General features: G+C 41.4%; 1 protein-coding gene across 1 annotated transcript; it reads left to right on the top strand.

Moving 5' to 3' along the window:
• The first annotated feature begins 285 nt into the window (after positions 1-285).
• Positions 286-18,079, top strand: LOC129830580 (protein lin-28 homolog A-like). The gene is made up of 4 exons (XM_055893146.1): positions 286-470; positions 6,660-6,858; positions 10,431-10,609; positions 13,149-18,079. Exons 1-4 carry the CDS (start codon positions 286-288, stop codon positions 13,369-13,371), a joined length of 786 nt encoding a protein of 261 aa, XP_055749121.1. The 3' UTR covers positions 13,372-18,079.
• Positions 18,080-18,981: the final 902 nt, after the last annotated feature.

Consider the following 18,981-nt stretch of genomic DNA (forward strand, 5'->3'; position numbering starts at 1 on the left):
CAGGCTGTGGAACACAGTTTGTCCGTTTATGGTAGTGGAGAGTGAAAGCAATGACAAAGATAAAATAACAGAGGGCTAAGGGCTCTTGTGTGGCACTTTTATGATTTATTTTGTTCCATACCAATAAAGATAGAAGCAAACAACTCAGAATCGTAAATATTTGAAATACTTCGTCTTGATCTTTATTGCATTTCACACAGGATATTTCCAATTCCACGAAGCATCCGTGGGCTGAGGATGTCAAAAACATTTAAATATGTGGAAGCTTTGAAGTTGATGGTTGAGATGAAAGATGATGCCACCCACCACATCATTTTGGACGAGCTAGAAGGCCTGGCAGGATTAGCTACTGGGAGGCAGATACCCACTCACACGGTGGGATTAGGGTCGCAGCACCGGCAGCGGGCACTGGGAACCGGAGTGAAGTGGACACCCACGGCTAGGATCTTCTCCCCGGCTCGAGCCCACTGGCACAGCTCGCCTCTCTCCATAATAATCAGTCAGGCTTTTCTGTTATGGAGGGAACCTGACTGTGCTTGTGTTGCTTTTTATAGGCTAAAGCTTCTTATTTTTCCTTTTTGTTTTCTTTTTTAAAGGCTTCTTATTTTACCCATCATTCAAAGATCATTATCATATATAGCTAACCAGATTTGTTTCATTATGTTATTCTGTTGATATTGTCTTCATTATGATTTGTATATGAGTTTGTCTTTAGGTTTTATGTACGAAAATATAAACTCCATCTATTTCATTCAAACAAGCCTCGATCCAGTATAGGCCCCCGCAAAATTGTAACAGAACTAGAGTGACATCTAGTGGGATGAGAGAGACATTGTTTAGCAGTAATCTTGATGTGAGAAATATGACTGGTGAGCATCCGAGGCATACGGTATTGATGAAAGTGACAGACAAGTTCAGTGGTCTTTAGTGATGATGGAGAAAGATGTCATCTCTCACTGTGTGCATGCATATACATCCGTCACCACTAGGGGGACTCCGTGTATCATTAAAACGAGTTTGAATTGTGAGAACAATTTAACATGGACACTTCGTTATCGAATAACGATATAGCTCGAGAAACCTTGAAGTAAACCATCAATCTCGTGTTATAGCTCTGGAATTGACTTGATATGAAAAAAAATACAACGTTGTGTCTTGATAAATGAATGCTTCTTCTGAATACTAGGCCTAGTCTTCGTGGACGCGCTAGATAGAACTTTCCAAAAATCATTAACGGTTCGTTTTTAGGGCGTTCTCTTTAACGATAAGAGCTGTCCAAGGTGCTGAAATTGTCTATCGATAAGTTATCAAAAAGTCGCTGGTTCGAATACCCAGGCCGGAAAGGTGTAAAGTCTGTCGATATGCCCTTGAGCAATGCACTTAATCCTAAATATCACAAAGGGCGCCGTACTACTGACCTCGTAAAACAACACGTTTTACTGCACCTATCCGGTATATGAGACAATAAAACAGAGAACAAAAATGCTATTTGAACGTTTATCGTCAAATGTGAGCTAGAAATGTTATGTGCTCTGACACTCACACATACACACTCAAACACACGACTGTAGAATATCTGAAATTCTTATGTGAAAAGGAACTGTTTTTAGGACCGTTGTTGCTCAACCCCTATTGGCAGATAATCAGCAAAACCAACAGACAGTGTCACAGTAGTTTGATGTATTGGTTCCCTCAGCAGATGGCTTGGAGATGGACTGTCTTACCTTAAGATCTCTCAACAGTCCCAATAGTCTTATTCCATGTTACTGACTTCAACACATTAACCAATCAAACACTCTAGCTACATTTTATTAATTGTTAAATACGGGTAATCATACTGTTCAAAACTGAGAACTACTGAACCAAAACTGTATAGTGCCTGGTTTACTATACATTTGGAGACCTTCCAAACATTGTAAAATGCTATATTTTTACATCATAAATGTATCAATTGACGTAAATTTAGGTTGGAAGGTAAAACCAAATCATATATGGATGTGGTAAATACTACATCATTATCATACTCCATCAGCCAGTGTGCTTCAATATAATAGAGTACCTCTTTACACATTTCCCTATGTGCTTCTATTTGAAATTATGATGCAGTAATGTACAATGCACTGCTGAAATACTTGGGTTGTAAATTACAGTATATTCCACTCATTATCTGAGTTTCATTGATACACTGTAAGCTGATGATTTTGTCAAGCAGAGAGAGAGAGGTGATACTGTAGCAGTTACAGTAACAGGTCACATAGAAAAGTTGATCTTGTGCAATGTTGCAAGGGGCAGAACTGGCATAACAGGCTATCCCAATACCTTTTTACTGTAGACTTCTGCTTTACAGTACATGCCATAATACCCCTATATTTTTTGATTTATTCTATGTATGTGCTGTTTACAGGAAGATTACTGAAACGGTAAGACTGACATTTTTCTCAACATGCTCCAAACTTTACATTGGATACAATTGTTTTTTTTAATGCTGTAAAATGGTACATACTGGTACATAGCTAAATACCTTCTATTCAGCATTTCAAAAATTGGGGTCCCGTGTAGCTCAGTTGGTAGAGCATGGCTCTTGCAACGCCAGGATTGTGGGTTCGATTCCCACGGGGGGCCAGTACAAAAAAAGTATGAATGTATGTACTTGTAAGTCGCTCTGGATAAGAGCGTCTGCTAAATGACTTAAATGTAAATGTATATCAGTTTTGAAAATTGTATCATGCATTTTTTGATATTAGATTACATGAGTTAAAATAACTAAACAGTGAGCCTGTCATTATTTGATGCATTGGTGACTAAAGAAAATGTTCTCATGGTATTTCACAAAAAACGTTGATATTGCATGAATAACTCAGGGGTGAAATAAGTGTTTAACTCCAATGAATGCTCAAAGGTTCTGAACATAAGACAAGTGTTATCAGTTATGACCACGTGCATCTGAAAAATTTACCACAGTATTTGAAAAAAGTAGATGTTAAAGACACAATCTTTTCTAACAAAATGTTAGTCTTCCCTCCCACAAAAAAAACGATCTGACAGAGCATCATAGTATGATATATGGATCAGGTATAGATGGATCAGCTTATTGATCAGTGCTCTGTCCCCTGGGGGAGGAAGGTGAGAGGGGAGCTGACAGCTGAAATCATATGGAGCCACTGGGATGTTTTCTCCTTCAACCAACCACAAGGCCCCTAACATGTGTGTTTCTCAGGTGAACTACTCAAACAGTTCTTGATATGAAAACATGGATCAGTACACCTCATGCCCCACACAACATACGCACAATAAATGAATGAACCCTCGTCAAAAGATAAACACAATATACTCTTGTAGCCTGGTTGTAGATCATCTTACAGATATCTTGCCTGCTGTTAGAGGAATGATGGTCAACACATAGACCCCCCAGCCCTTTCAGTCACTATTACATAACATCTGGTGGTGTGGGTGTATGCATTTGTGTGTTTGCTAGCATGTGTGTGTGTGTGGCAGTTGGGTGGGGGGTTGCAGTGTGTGTGACCAGTGAGCACGTGTCCAGGCATTGTAATTACTAAGCCCCAGTGTATGACACGGGTCACCTTAAGGCCAGCCCTCTTTGTTCTCTGACAGACAGATCCAGGGCCCTTCGTCTCCATGGTGACCCAGAGAAGCCTGCAGTGTAGCAGCAGGCCTGAGAGACAGAGGATTATTAGAGGAGAATATGAATGAAACCAGTCATTTAGCTTTAATTAGCTAACCCCTCTCTCTCTTCATCTCTCTTTCTCTCTTTCTCGCTGTCCCTGGATCCCTCCATCTGCCACTCTCCCTCTTTCTTCTTCTCCCTCTCTCTCTATCACTCTTTCTCTCTCCCCATATCTCTCTCTTTCTCGCTCTCTCTCGCTCTCTCTACATATCTCTTCGGTGGGTCATGCTCTAGGATGATTCATGGTTTGGTAAGATGGAGGATCCTATGTCCATCCCAAAATGACTGTCACACGTGGTCTCGTTGGCCCACATGTAAAGAAGAAGGGTAAGGCAGGAGGAGGGTGCAGGTGATGAGGTTCCCTTGTATCAAATGAAGTCTTGTAGCCTATTGAGTTAATGGTGTATAGTCAGTGCTGTAAGGAAAGCCGGATGACCCCTGCACTGTCAATGTCATGACAGTTCCCATTGAAAAGCATAGATGGCTGAGTTAGAGCGCAGATCCGGTAAAGGTGACTCATCGTCGCGGAACCATTGGGTTTCAGAGGCCATAAATAGCGGTGTCAATATGTGTCAAATCGGTGCAGGGACCGACAAGTTTTACATATAGCCTATAAAGATAGGCCCTCCTCTCACACAAGGCAACACAACCGCTGTTTACGTTCACATTCATTATCTGCATCCGTCAGCGATTCTGAGGGAAATCAGTCAATTAAAAGACCTTTCACAGACCGTGCAGCCCCAAGCTAGGACACAATAGCAAACATGGTAAATGATAAGAGCATCCTTCACCGGAGGGTTGTGTGGAACGAATATCTCAAGAGATAGGCGTTTGTTTATTTATTTGTTTACAGCGTGTGGTCGATAGTAGTCCTAAACATGTATGACAGTAGCAAAATATCTTAGCTCAAATTGTTTCAAACGAAATAACGAAGGTGAATGCATGTAGTCATATCCTGGATATTTTTGTAAGATCAGCTACTTTAAATGTTCATGTTTTTTTCCTGCCCCTTGCTGAATGTATTTTTCTGATATCGACCTATATTCTGTTTGGTTTATATATGTATTTTAATGTGGTGTTTGTAGTGTGTTTTGTGTGAATGCAACAAACTTAAACAGAACACAGCTATAGGTTGATTTATGCTTCTGGATTTAGATGTCCTTCGTTTTAACTTCAAACATGTTGGTGTGGAATGTGGAAGAGCAAGGTTTAATTTGAATGGTTTCCGTGAAGCTATCCACCTGAGTGACTGACTATCCGCATATTCAAATGCTCCAGGCGGTGTGGGGGTTGTGGCTCTCTCCTGTCCTGGAAAAGAGTGGGGGTCGCTCAAGGCCCCGCTGCTAACAGCTAGGTGGTCCTTGCCGCTGATTGGTCGCTCTGCGAATTTGGGCCCTATCACGGTGGAATGTCTAATTTATCAGCCAGAAGATCGCAATTGAGCATCACATGGTGGGCTGGACCGAAAAGGTGGGGGTTGATATTAGAGGTATAGGAGAGTCAGAGGGGGCTCGCTCTCCGTATTGTACAAGAGACCAGGAGAAAGAAAATACAATATTTTTCAAAGAGGGATTACTGAAAAACGTGCTTGTTGACGATACAACCAGCGTTTATTGCCTGATTCTTCTGGAGTTGTAGGAGACCCAGGAACCCCCCAAACCATGGCAGAAGGTACAGGCAATTGTTCTAGTGGTTCCAAAGGTTCTTTGAAGATCTTTGGGGGGGATTCGATGGAAAGATCTCTATATGAGAAGAGACAAAAAGAGGGTGGGTTGGGTTTCATTGCCTTGTCTTTCAGATTTGGGGATTCTTTTGAGAAATACTTCCCAGCAGTCTTACACCACTGGTTGTCAGGGCGAAAGTATCTCCAACCCTCTTTGTTTGTCTCCACTGCTGACCCGTTCCTCTTCTGCGTCTTTGTTAAACCGTATGCGGGAAAGTGTTATTGTGTAGAGTGGAGAAGGGTTGGAGGTGGACAGGGCAGGGCAGGGGGATTTGGGAGAGGAGGACACGGTAACCTGGATTAAAATATACCCGGGAAAGGGATGGGCTCTTATTCCGAACAACAGTTTACAGGTATATCTGTCATCAGTGTTCAAATTAGGAACATTCTCCGAAACACTTTTGCCTGAGAATGTTGTTGTAATTATTTGTTCTTCGATTTGGAACCTACTATCTCTTTCCACGGAAGAATGGTTTTCAGTGCTTGCGTTGAAGTTTTGGGATAAATTATGACTATAGGTGATGCCTTTGGCTTTATACTTGTCATTGGTAACTGAATATTCAAGATTAATATTTTCTATATTCTTTTCTTCAAATATCCAAAGATATTGTGTTCTCGGTTCTCGTGGCTTTTCATGGGATTAAACTTTTATTTAGGCTACATTATCAGAGTCAATCCCTTACGTGCTTGGGAATCATTTAGGCCTGTACCGTGTAAATCAACAAGTTACAATCTGTATTATTATAATGATTGAAAAGTTTATATTTATTCAATTGATACATTTTGATGAGATTATTTCGATTAACCTATATTCATTACGCATATTATTATTTATAATTATATATTATTTATTTATAATAATGCATAATTATTATCGTCTTGTTACGTATAATAATTATTAGGTATATTATTATTATCACTATTAGCGTATACGTTTCCATTTCGAAACAACTTGAAAAAGAGACCGTCTAATATTCCAGCTTTTCAAAATAAAAAAGTGTATATCGTATGGATAATATATCGACATTGTTTTGAATATCAGCCAGTGTTTACACCCATGTGTTCCTAGCTTGCTGCGCGGCTCTCTAGCTCTATCCCATTTCGCAACCCATTAAATGCCTTCTTCAAGTCGAACCAAAGAACCGATTCTGAAAAACTTCAGCGTAAGAGCCGGCCCAACTCGTTTTCCTGCCAGGATTGTTGACAAGATATGCCATATTTCGAACATCTATATTTTTTAAACTGACTGAGTGACATTATTTTTCTCTCGAAAGGGGGCTGTGCAAAAAACGAAGAGGAGGAAGCCACTGGCTCGGAGGAGGATCTGGGTTCGTCTCGTGGCAGCGGCGTGTGTAAATGGTTCAACGTCCGGATGGGTTTCGGGTTCCTGTCCATGACCAACAGAGATGGGACACCGCTCGAGGAGACTGTCGATGTATTCGTTCATCAGGTGAGCTCCATTGTGGGTCTGGGACTCGAAGAATGTGGTGTTGATGTTCATCAAGGCCTGGCTCGAGCTCGAACCAGGTCCGAATGCCCCCGTGTATGTCTTAAACTTATCAACAATGTAAATATCCCACTTTTGTCAGGTTAATGTAGGTCATTATTCGTTTCCCTCCGTGATTTAGCATTTTCAGCATTTTAATTTATGATTAGAGATTGATCGATCATGCAAATATATAGGCCTATCTGTCATTGTTTAAAGTGCTTGAAAAATCACTTTCCAGCACTCATTCAAAACGAATTCATAGTTTACATGTTTTCATAGCTTATATGTTGGGCAAGAGGCAATAGGGCTTTTAATTTCTTTTAAACATTTGACAACATTATCTTGAAATAGTCAGCTGATTCAAGTTTGAGCCTTTACTAAAATAGGTAGGCCTATTTTTCAGCAGTGCATGTGGTTAATAATGTTATTTTTACAGACAAAAAAACTCTTATTAGGCCTACATTAGTTTATTACTCAGTTCTAACTTATTATGTAGCTAATATTACCAAATCAAAACCAGCATGATAAATAAAGTCAAGTAGTTTAAAAAACTAAAAACCAGATGTTGTTGATCCTGTGTTCAGATGATATTTCAAACTGGACTCTGAGGCCCATCATCTTTCTAGCCTGCATGATGGCAGCTGAAATCAGTGTCAAATAAGAAGCTTAATGTTGTTGTCAAGAAACGACATCATGTGAAATAACTTCTCTAAAGGAAGATATAAGACAGCCAAGAACAAAGGTGCTTGGTTTAATCAATCAGTTGTTGAATCTGATTAGGTTTCTGATTAGGTGTTGCAAGGTTATGGTAGCCTTTAGGGACATGATTATCATATTGCCCTAAAACTAGCTAATGAATGAAACACTTACAGACAAAAATCGTACTTTTTCATAATAATAGATTGTTTGCATTTGTTATTTCAATAAACCTACCAGAAAATGACAATGAGAATATTGGTTTCGAAATAACAAAGAACGGGTTCAATATAAAACAAAATATTGACAATTTTTTTGTTTTCCCAAAACGTTTCAAAGGCTGATAATGAATGACAGTCAATCCTGGGGGAATACGTGTTATCTAAAATTTCGTAATTAGTCAAACAGGAGGGGGACTCTAGTTGTTGTTTCAAATGGAATGCGCAGTATCCCAACGGACAACTTAATGAATCCATGGTTGTTTCATCAAATGAACCTGGAGATTATCAACAGGGCTGAGTACCATAACGGCCGAGAATCTTACCTTCTCCTCCGTCCTTCCTGAGTTAAGGTAGAGGTCTGAGGGACTTCAAGGTAGAGTTGGGCCATGACATTTAAAACATGCTAAACGAGGGAGATTGATTTACATAGGGATTTGGTCCAAAAGTGCTAATATTAGCAATTGCATTTAGAAGGAGTAGACAGAGAGACAGGGGTTAGTCTAAACAGAGATAACAAGCCTCGTTCCTCTCAATCCCCATCCAACCCTGCTTCCTGTTATAAAGGCCTTCAAACATCAGGGGACTTGGCCTCTCGTGTGGCAGCCCACCCACCCCAGACTAGCCATACCCTGACTCCCACCCACACAGCCCCTCTGCCCGTAGCCCCGACCCATCCACCCTCCCCAGCCATCCACCCCCAGTCCTCCGCCCTCTGTAAAACAGGGGGGGACCAAAGTCCTAACCTCAAATTTCTCTGCTACATGTTACCGTAAATTGCTTAATCGAAAGGAAGAAAATTAGTGATTCACCTATAAAAAAAATCTCAAACTCCCACATTACCCTGCTCCTAATCCATCTCTGTCCTTATAGGGGCCTGTAGGCACTGCTGGACAATGACTGCTGTTGTCAATGTAACAGAGAGGAAATCCTGCTGGCTGTGATCTTGTACTAATCTGTGAATGATCTGGCTAATCTGTGAATGAAGAGTGTGTGGTGGAGAGGTTGTGTGTGTGTGGGGGGTGGGGGGGGGATTAAGAGTGTGTGTGTGTTGGGTTATTATGAGTGTGTGAGTGTGTGGATAAGAGTGTATTTGTGTGTGAGAGAGAATGAGATTGAAAGAAACGGAGAGAGAAAGGGAGAGCTTGAGAGCTGTGTTAATTCACAAGAAAGCAGTCGAGAGAGGGAGACGTGGGTGGGGGTGGGGGGGTGATTGAAGGAGGAGAGGTCAGGGGATAGTTCCGGGCCGTTCAGCTCCTGACGGGGGTTGGTACTGGAGGAAGGAATGCTGAAGGTTGTCAGGCCATCATGACCTGGATTCCTTTCCCACGATGATCACTTCAAACCCCCCAGAAGAGAGATGGGTGTCTGAGTTAAAACGGGTGGCATGCAAGGGCCATAAACGGACCCTCCACATCACAGCCCTCTCACCATCATCATCAAATGCTGCTCCACAGCATTTTAAGATTGGCTTGAACGAAACAATTCTATGAGCATAGTATAATGATGAGTGGCACTTTCTGTGTCTCTGGAAGGTCTTGAACAAGGCATAATTCTTCACATTGAGCTCTTTAGATTTATTCATTTGGAACACTCATGGTATCAAATTGGTGTCATACCTATCGCTGTTCAGGCAGCTTGGCAAAGCACATGAAGAAGATAGAACTAAGTTGCCACGAAATTCAAGCTTCCTTTTCCAGAGCCCCTGGATCAAGGGTGACAATGGCAAGGACATGTCTTTCTCAAGATGGACACATATGTTCTTGAAACCATTCTTTATGTGCCTTTGGCCAGCTATCCCAAGAATTACCCCCCCCCCCCCATTTCCCAGCATCCTTAGCAGTGGTCAGTCTGGGACTTGACCAGATGTAGTTCTTTTGGAGAGTCTATTGGCTGGTGTGTGTGTGGTGGTGGAGAGAAAGGGGAGGGGGTTGGAGCTTGGAATGCTGTGACTACCTTGGGGGAGGGGTAACGCTGTCCACACGCACACACATTCTGAAGGGGGAGGGGTATAGTAAGTAGTCATTGATGTTTTAACAGGGATGTCAATGGGACTGGAATCTGGATTGGCTGAGGGGTTAGCCCCTGAGAGAGAGGGCCTGGATGTTTCCATTGATGTATTGAAACCTATGCAGAACGTTGATGTATGCATGCACAACCCAATTAAGGAACAGCTCTTAGCTGTAATCACCTCAGAAGACAACATGTGAAGCTGACCAGCTATATGCACAAACAATTATTTCAAATCTTTTTGTGTCTGCTTCTTGACCAGGCTGGGGAATACATTCACACCGTGTAGGCACAGGAAGGGCACCCTATCTGGCCTCAGAACTGCTCTCCACAGTCCTTCATAGGCTTAGAACCGTTTTCACATCTTCTCAACGGTTTCCTGACCTAAGAACCTTTCTCCAACCCTGACCCCTCATTCCCCATTCCCTCACAGAGTAAGCTCAGACCCTCACCTAGAACAGTTCTCATGCCGTTCTAAACCATTCCTCTGAGCGCACTCATGCTCCCTCTCCCCTATACAAAGCAAACTGGACATAGAGGTCTTCTGGCTTTGGAACAGTTTCCTATCCCTGATCTCTAACCACCTATTCCACCTCTCAACCTACACAGAGCAAGCTGCACATGGAGGGCTACCGCAGCCTGAAGGAGGGCGAGGCGGTGGAGTTTACCTTCAAGAAGTCGTCTAAAGGCCTAGAGTCTGTCACGGTGACGGGGCCAGGGGGAGCACAGTGTGTGGGCAGTGAGAAGAGACCTAAGGGGCAACAGAAACGACGCTCCAAGGGGGACAGGTGAGATTGTTCAATTAACATCTTTAAATGGTGCATAGCCTAACCATGCATCACTTAACACCCCCACTTACTCAAAACAACTCCATGATATGGAAACACTGTAACACTCTGCTTATAGTATTAAATATGAAGATCGCTGCAATATTAACAAGGAGCTCATCTGGCAAGGTTGTTTACAAATAGTCTGAGGGTGTTGAAGTCACTGAAAATATCTGGTATCATCATTATGAAAGTTGACAAGTTTATCGTTTTAGCCACAATGCTGACATCAAACAGACTTATTTATCGTCTTTGGGGGAAATTCAGGACAGAGTTACACACGTATAAATATAACTTTATTCCCTTTTTATGTACTTTTCTCTATGCATATTCTGACATTGAACTTAAGCAGTGCAGGTATATTTATTATATCATACTATTGTATACTATTCTCCATATTATAATTATATTGTAGGCTATATAATGTTACCAATGTTACCATTAATGATCTGAATGTGGCAACTTTCTGAATGAATAAAAGCAACTTCTTGGGGTTAGTGCGTAAAGGCTCTATTTTTCCATGAAGTAGGATTCATGATTATTCCCTAAACAGAAATCATGTGTAAAATCAGAGTGTTTTTAAATCTACCCATGGGTTCTGAAACTGAGACAAATATGCATATGTTTTCATAGCTATCTTTCTATATTTTGAATGCATTTTCCATAGTCTACATTCAAGTCTTACCTACATACGCTAAGTCTGAATACCAACTACTGAGAAGTGCGTAGGGAAGGCGTGCGTTAAAAAGGCATACAGTTCCTAGGTCTGAATCGGCACCTATGTGCCTATTGATTCTTATGACATCAAACACCACATAGATGTGAGTGTATCTAACACTGTCTCTGTCTCTCTCGCTGACTCACAATCATAACAGTGGGATTCAGAAGTAAAGAGGGAATAGGGGATGCAGGAAAGGGAAAAGGATCCTATCCATTTAATTGATACCAGATGTAAGTGCCCTGAGAGAGGTCATAGGTCATGGCTGCCATGGCAACAGTGGGTGTGTTGTGTAAATGAGGTGGGGGAAGGCAAAGCCAGAGAGAAAGAGGGGTCAGGGGTTAGAGCTCAGGGTGCAGTGTTGAAACAAAGAGCCCCCTCTGCTCTCCTCTCCCACCCTGGTGCCCACACTGATCAATAACCAACGGCTCCCTAGGAGAGGGTCTGTGTGTTTGTGTATGTGTGTGTATGGTAGGGGGTTGGTACTCAGAGGAAAAGGGCAGAGGACAGAGGACGGAGGGAAGTGGTAGTAAGCTTGGGAAGGTTCTGATGCTCCAGGGCTTCATCTGCATTGGAGTTAATGCAATCACAAAATTCCCCATTGTCATTATAATCTCAAGATCTACTGATTTAAGATTGTGTGACATGTATGTATTAAGGCATTGGTTTTAATGCACTATACACCTCCTAAAATGATCACACGCAAGCATACACCTACACACGCACGCACACACACATACAATCCTGCAGTAAGTAAACTATGCATACATAAGAGGCCGTCATTCTATTAACGCGGATACTTTCTCAAGATTGACTTAATCTTATAATATACTGAACAAAAATATAAACGCAACATGTAAAGTGTTGGTCCTATTTTTTCATGAGCTGAAATTAAAGATCCCAGAAATGTTCCAGAGGCACATTGTTTCTCAATTTTTTTTCACAAATGTGTTTATATCCCTGTTAGTGGTCCTTTCTCCTTTGACAACATAATCTATCCACCGGACAGGTGTGGCATATCAAGAAGCTGATTAAACAACATGGCCATTACACAGGTGCACCTTGTGCTGGAGGAAATAAAAGGCTGCTGTTTTGTCACAACATAATGCCACAGATGTCTCAAGTTTTGAGGGAATGTGCAATTGGCATGCTAACTGCAGGAATGTCCAACAGAGCTGTTGCTAGATAATTTAATGGTAATTTCTCTACCATAAGCCGCCTCCAACGTTGTATTAAAGAATTTGGTAGTACATCCAACCCGGCACAAATGCAGACCACAAGTAACCACCCAAGCCCAGGACATCCAGTTTCTTCAACTGCGGGATTGTCTGATGAGGGGGAAGGGGGTGCTGAGGATTATTTCTGTCTGTAATAAAGCCCCTTTGTGGTGAAAAAATCATTCTGATTGGCTGGGCCTGGCTCTCCAGTGGGTGCACCTGGCTCTCCAGTGGGTGGACCAGGCTCTCCAGTGGGTGGGCCTATGCACTCCCAGGCCCACCCATGGCTGCGCCCCTGCCCAGTCATGTGAAATCCATAGATTAGGGCCTAATGAATTTATTTAAATTGACTGATTTACTTATATGAACTGTAACTCAGTTCATTGAACTCAGTTCATTGAAATTGTTGCATGTTGCGTTTATATTTTTGTTCAGTGTAGATGAGATCTGAGGAAATTCAGGAATCTGAAACTATATGTGGAAGAACACTGCCCTCTGGTGGAATAATGTGTTAACAGTTTGAAATCATTGTATTTGTCTGTTTTCCTCTCCCACTCTGTTCTAGATGCTACAACTGTGGAGGACCTGACCACCATGCCAAAGAATGCCAGCTACCTCCTCAGCCCAAGAAGTGCCATTTTTGCCAGAGCATCAGTCACATGGTGGCCAACTGTCCAATCAAAGCACAGCAGTCCTCCCCTGGCGCTCAGGGAACAGCATCATCACTGAGGGACGAGGAAGAGGAGCAGAGCCATGCTCCCTTTCCCCACAGGGAGAGCTATGATTGATCGATTCAGGGATTCAGCCAATCAAAAGGTTTCATTGGAATGCTGCTTTTGGAACTACATCAGGTTGTCTTTATTTATCGCACAAACAGCAAGAAATGTGTACTTTTATTGATGTGATAGTTGAGATTGAGTGTTTTAATTGTATTTTCCCTGCTGCAGCTAAATAAGAGGTAGCCTATGTGGATTTTCCTGGAGACGATTGTGAGTGCTCTGCTCTCTCACTGTATACCATGTTTCCCAAAAAGCTTTTGTTAGAAAAAGGTAAAGGAAATACAATCATACATGTGAATGTACAGATATAGGTGTCCTGACTCTAAGACTGTTTCATGGACAAAAAGGAGTGTGTCTTTCTGCTTATTGAAATCTTCAGGTATTATAAGTCGTTGTGCATTTCTACGGCCAAGTGAATGTTTAACCCTTTTTGCTGTATGAATGTTGGTACACCATGGTTGCCGATTGGACTGTGTACAATACAGCTTGTCATAAGTGCCATAGCCTGTTCATTTGTCTCATGGGTGGTTGGATGTGGCCCCCTCCCTTGCATGTTACAAAGCCTTGCCTCAAGGCTAAATGCGAGGATAGCGTCGATTGTATGTCTGTCTGTCTGTCCCACAGTTTTTACTATGGATGTAAACATGGCTTTCTAACATTTTCTACATATCAGGGGTGTTCTCATACACGGCCCAAATACATTACTTGTTTCTCATTGTCTCGTTGTACTTGAAAACTATTTAGAAAGCCAAAGGTATTACATGTTCTTTCTTGGATGGACCTGAGCGTTATTTTCTTTCTTTAAGGACATGTTTTCATGACTGAGTGCTATGATAAAGGGACTCAAGTGTTGAATAAGATGGTTATAGGTTTAGTATTTACTCCTCTTTTACAGGAGTGGATGGAATACTTTACACCACTTAAATGTATATAGATATGATCTTTTTTATATTTATTATTTATTCATTGTCACTCTCTACCTCTCTTTCTAATAGATAAAGTATCACAATTTGTAGCTCAATTCTATTTAAACAGCAACCGGCTTTGGTTCTAGCCTCTTGATAGATTCATGGCCATATTAAGCAAACAATTATGCTTTACTTTTTACTTTCTCTTTCAATGGGCTTCATTTTCAGTTGACTTCATAATATTCACTATATATACAAAAGTATGTGGACACACTTTCAAATGAGTGGATTCGGCTATTTCAGCCACACCCGTTGCTGACAGGTGTATAAAATTGAGCACAGTCATGCAATCTCCATAGACAAATATTAGCACTAGAATGGCCTTACTGAAGAGCTCAGTGACTTTCAACGTGGTACCATCATAGTATGCCACCTTTCCAACAAGTCAGTTCATCAAATTTCTGCCCTGCTAGATCTGCCCCGGGTCAAATGTAAGTGCTGTTATTGTGAAGTGGAAACGTCTAGGAGAAACAACGGCTCAGCTGCAAAGTGGTAGGCCACACAAGCTCACAGAACGGGACCGATGAGGGCTGAAGCGCGTAGTGCGTAAATATCACATGTCCTCGGTTGCAACACTTACTACCGAGTTCCAAACTGCCTCTGGAAGCAACGTCAGCACATTAACTGTTCGTCGGGAGCGTCATGAAAAGGGTTTCCATGGCCGAGCAGCCACACACAAGCCTAAGATCACCATGTGCAATGCCATTCGTCGGCTGGAGCAGTGGAAAGGCGTTCTCTGGAGTGATGAATCACGCTTCACCATCTGGCAGTCCGACGGACTAATCTGGATTTAGCGGATGCCAGGAGAACGCTACCTGCCCCAATGCGTAGTGCCAACTGTAAAGTTTGGTGGAGGATAAATAATGGTCTGGGGCAGTTTTTCATGGAACTTTGTTCCAGTGAAGGGAAATCTTAATGCTACAGTACAGCATACAATAACATTCTAGACGATTCTGTGCTTCCAACTTTGTGGCAACAGTTTGGGGAAGGCCCTGTCCTGTTTCTGCATAACAATGCCCCCATGCACAAAGTGAAGTCCATACAGAAATGGTTGGTTGAGATCGGTGGAATAACTTGACTGGCATGCAAGAACTCTGACCTCAACTCCATTGAACACCTTTGGGAGGAATTGGAACACCGACTGTGAGCCTGGCCTAATCGCCTAACATCAGTGCCTAACCTCACTAATGCTCTTGTGGCTGAATGGAAGCAAGTCCCTGCAGCAATGTTCCAACATCTAGTGGGATGCCTTCCCAGAAGAGTGGAGGCTGTTATAGCAGCAAAGGGCGGACCAACTCCGTATTAATGCCCATGATTTTAGAATGGGGTGTTCGACGAGCAGGTGTCCACATATTTTTGGTCATGTAGTGTATTGTGCTTAAACCAATGCAACAATATTCTGCGCTAATCATGTGTAGGAGTATGGGTATTTCTTAAAGATATTTAATTTCTCATTGATTGTTATGATTGCAGCCAGGCTTTCATTTCTCTGAAATCCTCATGTTAAAGAGGAGCTACTTTGGAAGGAGTAGTAAAGTGTGTTATGTGTGTACCTATAGCCTATAGGCTGGGTTGCCGGAAAATCCATGCAGAACATTGATTGCCAAAAGGGAAATGCACTATTTACACGTTGCTATGACGTTACTGTAGTACAGCTAGCTATATTTAATGTTATATTCTAGTTTTGCTGTCTTTTTCTGACTTAATTGGTGATCAAGTTGTAAGACAGCATAGGTAATAGAGCAGCATGATATTTCCTTAGACACCCTAAGTTACTTCTCTGGTCTCTCTCTAGAAGTGGCACACAACCAATCTGAAGCAGCAAACCATTGACCTCCCCGCTTTTTGTGGTTATTGTACATATTCAGCTTCGTCACGATATTAATATAATGTTGTTTATTTCCGTTTTTACTTTGCATGGTAGTCAGTCAGTAGTTAGAGTAGAGTAGACTCACCTCTCCATATAGGGACTACACAATGGGCCCCTTTTGTAGACAAAGCATTTTGATGACCAGGGGTGGACTGACCATCTGGCATTTCGGGCAAAGTGGGCCTGTCTAACTTTTTTTTTCTTTTCACAAATGTATCATTATCTGGCTAATAATGGAGGCCTTTAGGGAAAAAATTGTCCGGTGTGGGGGTTCAAGAAAAAAAATGGTCCGGTGTGGGGGTTCAAGAAAAAAAATGGTCCGGTGTGGGGGTTCAAGAAAAAAAATGGTCCGGTGTGGGGGTTCAAGAAAAAAAATGGTCCGGTGTGGGGGTTCAAGAAAAAAAATGGTCCGGTGGGTTAGAAATGACACGGGGCGATTTCTGGTCGAGGCTGCCCTTGTTGATGTCCTTTCAAGAGCTTATGTTGACATTTGCCACTTGATGTCACACACAGTCATACCCGTTTGAGCCTAGTATTTTGTCACTTCATGTATTTAGGCTGTAACATGATCCTTAATTTCCAGAGTCCAGACAATGCGCCTATTCTTTTTATTTCATTTAGGGTAGGTGGGAGTTTTTTTATAAAATATTTCTTACTGTATGAGAACAAGACAGAAATGCCTTGTCAAGAATCTATACAAGTCTACCTCAGGATGTTTTTGAAAATGGACAATGACTGAGTTAAAAAAAAATCAAGATCGATTTGTCCATTCATTTTGTGAGATTGTTTTGAATGATTTCTTAGTTTTGTTTATCCATTTTTTGTGTGAATGATTTTTTTGTTTCAGTTTGCAATGTAATGTTTTCCTCACATAGAAATGCTGTTGAATTACTGTTGACTGTTCTTCTTTTTTTGTGATTATACATTGTCTGCATCAATACATCAGACATGTTGGTATTATTCTATGCATTGATATTGTCTATGCTTAATTTGAACTGAAATAGGTGCCGGTACTCATGTTGGGTGCCGGTACTGTTTATATTTAGATTCAGGAGCTCCACAATACTTTTGAGCTAATATTCTATAAGAGGAACAGGAGCTCAAGCAGTAGAACATTTGAGGTGCTGGTACTGAGATCCGGTGAATTTCTGTATATCATGATAATACTGAACTCAAAGCAGGAGGGGTATATTACTCTGTATGTAGGTACAACAGCGCCTCTTGAACAAATCACCTTATCTATACTTACCAGGACAGGCAAACACCCTAACAACTTCAAGCAACCTAAATAAACCTCTGATATCTCTTTTGTGTTTCTGAAGGCGTGTGACACTAGGTCTACTTAAATACTAAAGTGTCAAATATAATCATATTCATTGTAGGCTGTTGGAAAAATACCAGGACTTACTGTCAGAAATGCATTTGTTTAATTTTGTTTCAAATCTACCTCTGATCTTTTGATACACTGTATTATGGAAAAAAATGCATGCTTGCTTTTGCATATGTTTCTGTCATATGAGTTGAAAGTATGGTTAAAAATATTCACAATCATTCCCCACAAAATGAATACCCAATACCCATTTTCCTCATACCATATATCCTTTCTGGTCACTATCTCAATTAGGCCTATATGTCAGTATTCAATGTATAGGGGTTATAAATGAAGCACAAAACAAACAATAGGCCTGATATTGTGTGTTACTTGATTTCTCTGCTTTGCTGTTTATTAGACCAAAGAATGTAGCTATGTTGACTGTTATCACCAACCACAGAATGTGATACAGTAGGCCTATAGCTCACTTTGACAAATCATGTAGCAAGCTTTATTGCCAACTGAGTTGCGAACAACGCATAGTAGTGTTGACATGTGCATCATTGACTCACCTGTTAATAAACAAATGTCAATATGATACACTGCTGGTGAGGCTGTCTCTTTTTAGGCTACAGTTCCTGACAAACTGAACATGTGACAAACTGAACATGATACATCCAGGCTCTATCACATCCGGCTGTGATTGGGAGTCCCATAGAGCGGCGCACAATTGGCCCAGCATCGTCCAGGTTTGGCCAGGGTAGGCCGTCATTGTAAATAAGAATGTGTTCTTAACTGACTTGCCTAGTTAAATAAAGGTTATATGTAAAATATTTTTTTTTAAATGTGATGCAATGCTAGGCCTATATTTGATTAATGGGTTGGTAGTCTAGTGCCTAGAGACTTTAAAGTTGTTTTACAAAGTAACAAAGAAACGTTTCAGGAGACAATGTTTCTTTCTAATAGCAAGTTTATTAATACTTTGTTGCAACATTGTGCACATCTTCTTTCCACCCACATTATGGTACCAAAGACATTACAGTATGGAGATAGGCTAAAACGGCTTCTCCAATAGAAATCCCTGATCACACTTGTAGTAGGCGATGTCATGGCGACGTTGGCTAGCTAAGCGCATGCGTATAAACACGTCATCGCGGCTAACCGTGGTCTTGCGCCGAACAGCGCATGTTCAAACCGTCAAATCATGGGCACTCCTTCGATATAAAGTTATTTTTGAACAAATTAAAACGTATCAGTTTGCCACTTTCACTAGGTTGGAGTAAGAACAAGTTCAACTACTTAACACATTGGCTCGAATCTACGTTGTGTCTTTAGATTTCGAGAAAATTAACAACTAAGGAAGAATTTTCCCTCCACTCATTGACTACTCAAACCCCAAACACAGGCCTGGTCTGTTTGCTCTGTTTAACTACCGTTATCGGAAGTCTCGCCATTGTTGCACCTCTAGG

This window comes from Salvelinus fontinalis, chromosome 32, assembly GCF_029448725.1.
Source record: "Salvelinus fontinalis isolate EN_2023a chromosome 32, ASM2944872v1, whole genome shotgun sequence".
In the NCBI taxonomy this organism is placed as follows: Eukaryota; Metazoa; Chordata; class Actinopteri; order Salmoniformes; family Salmonidae; genus Salvelinus; species Salvelinus fontinalis.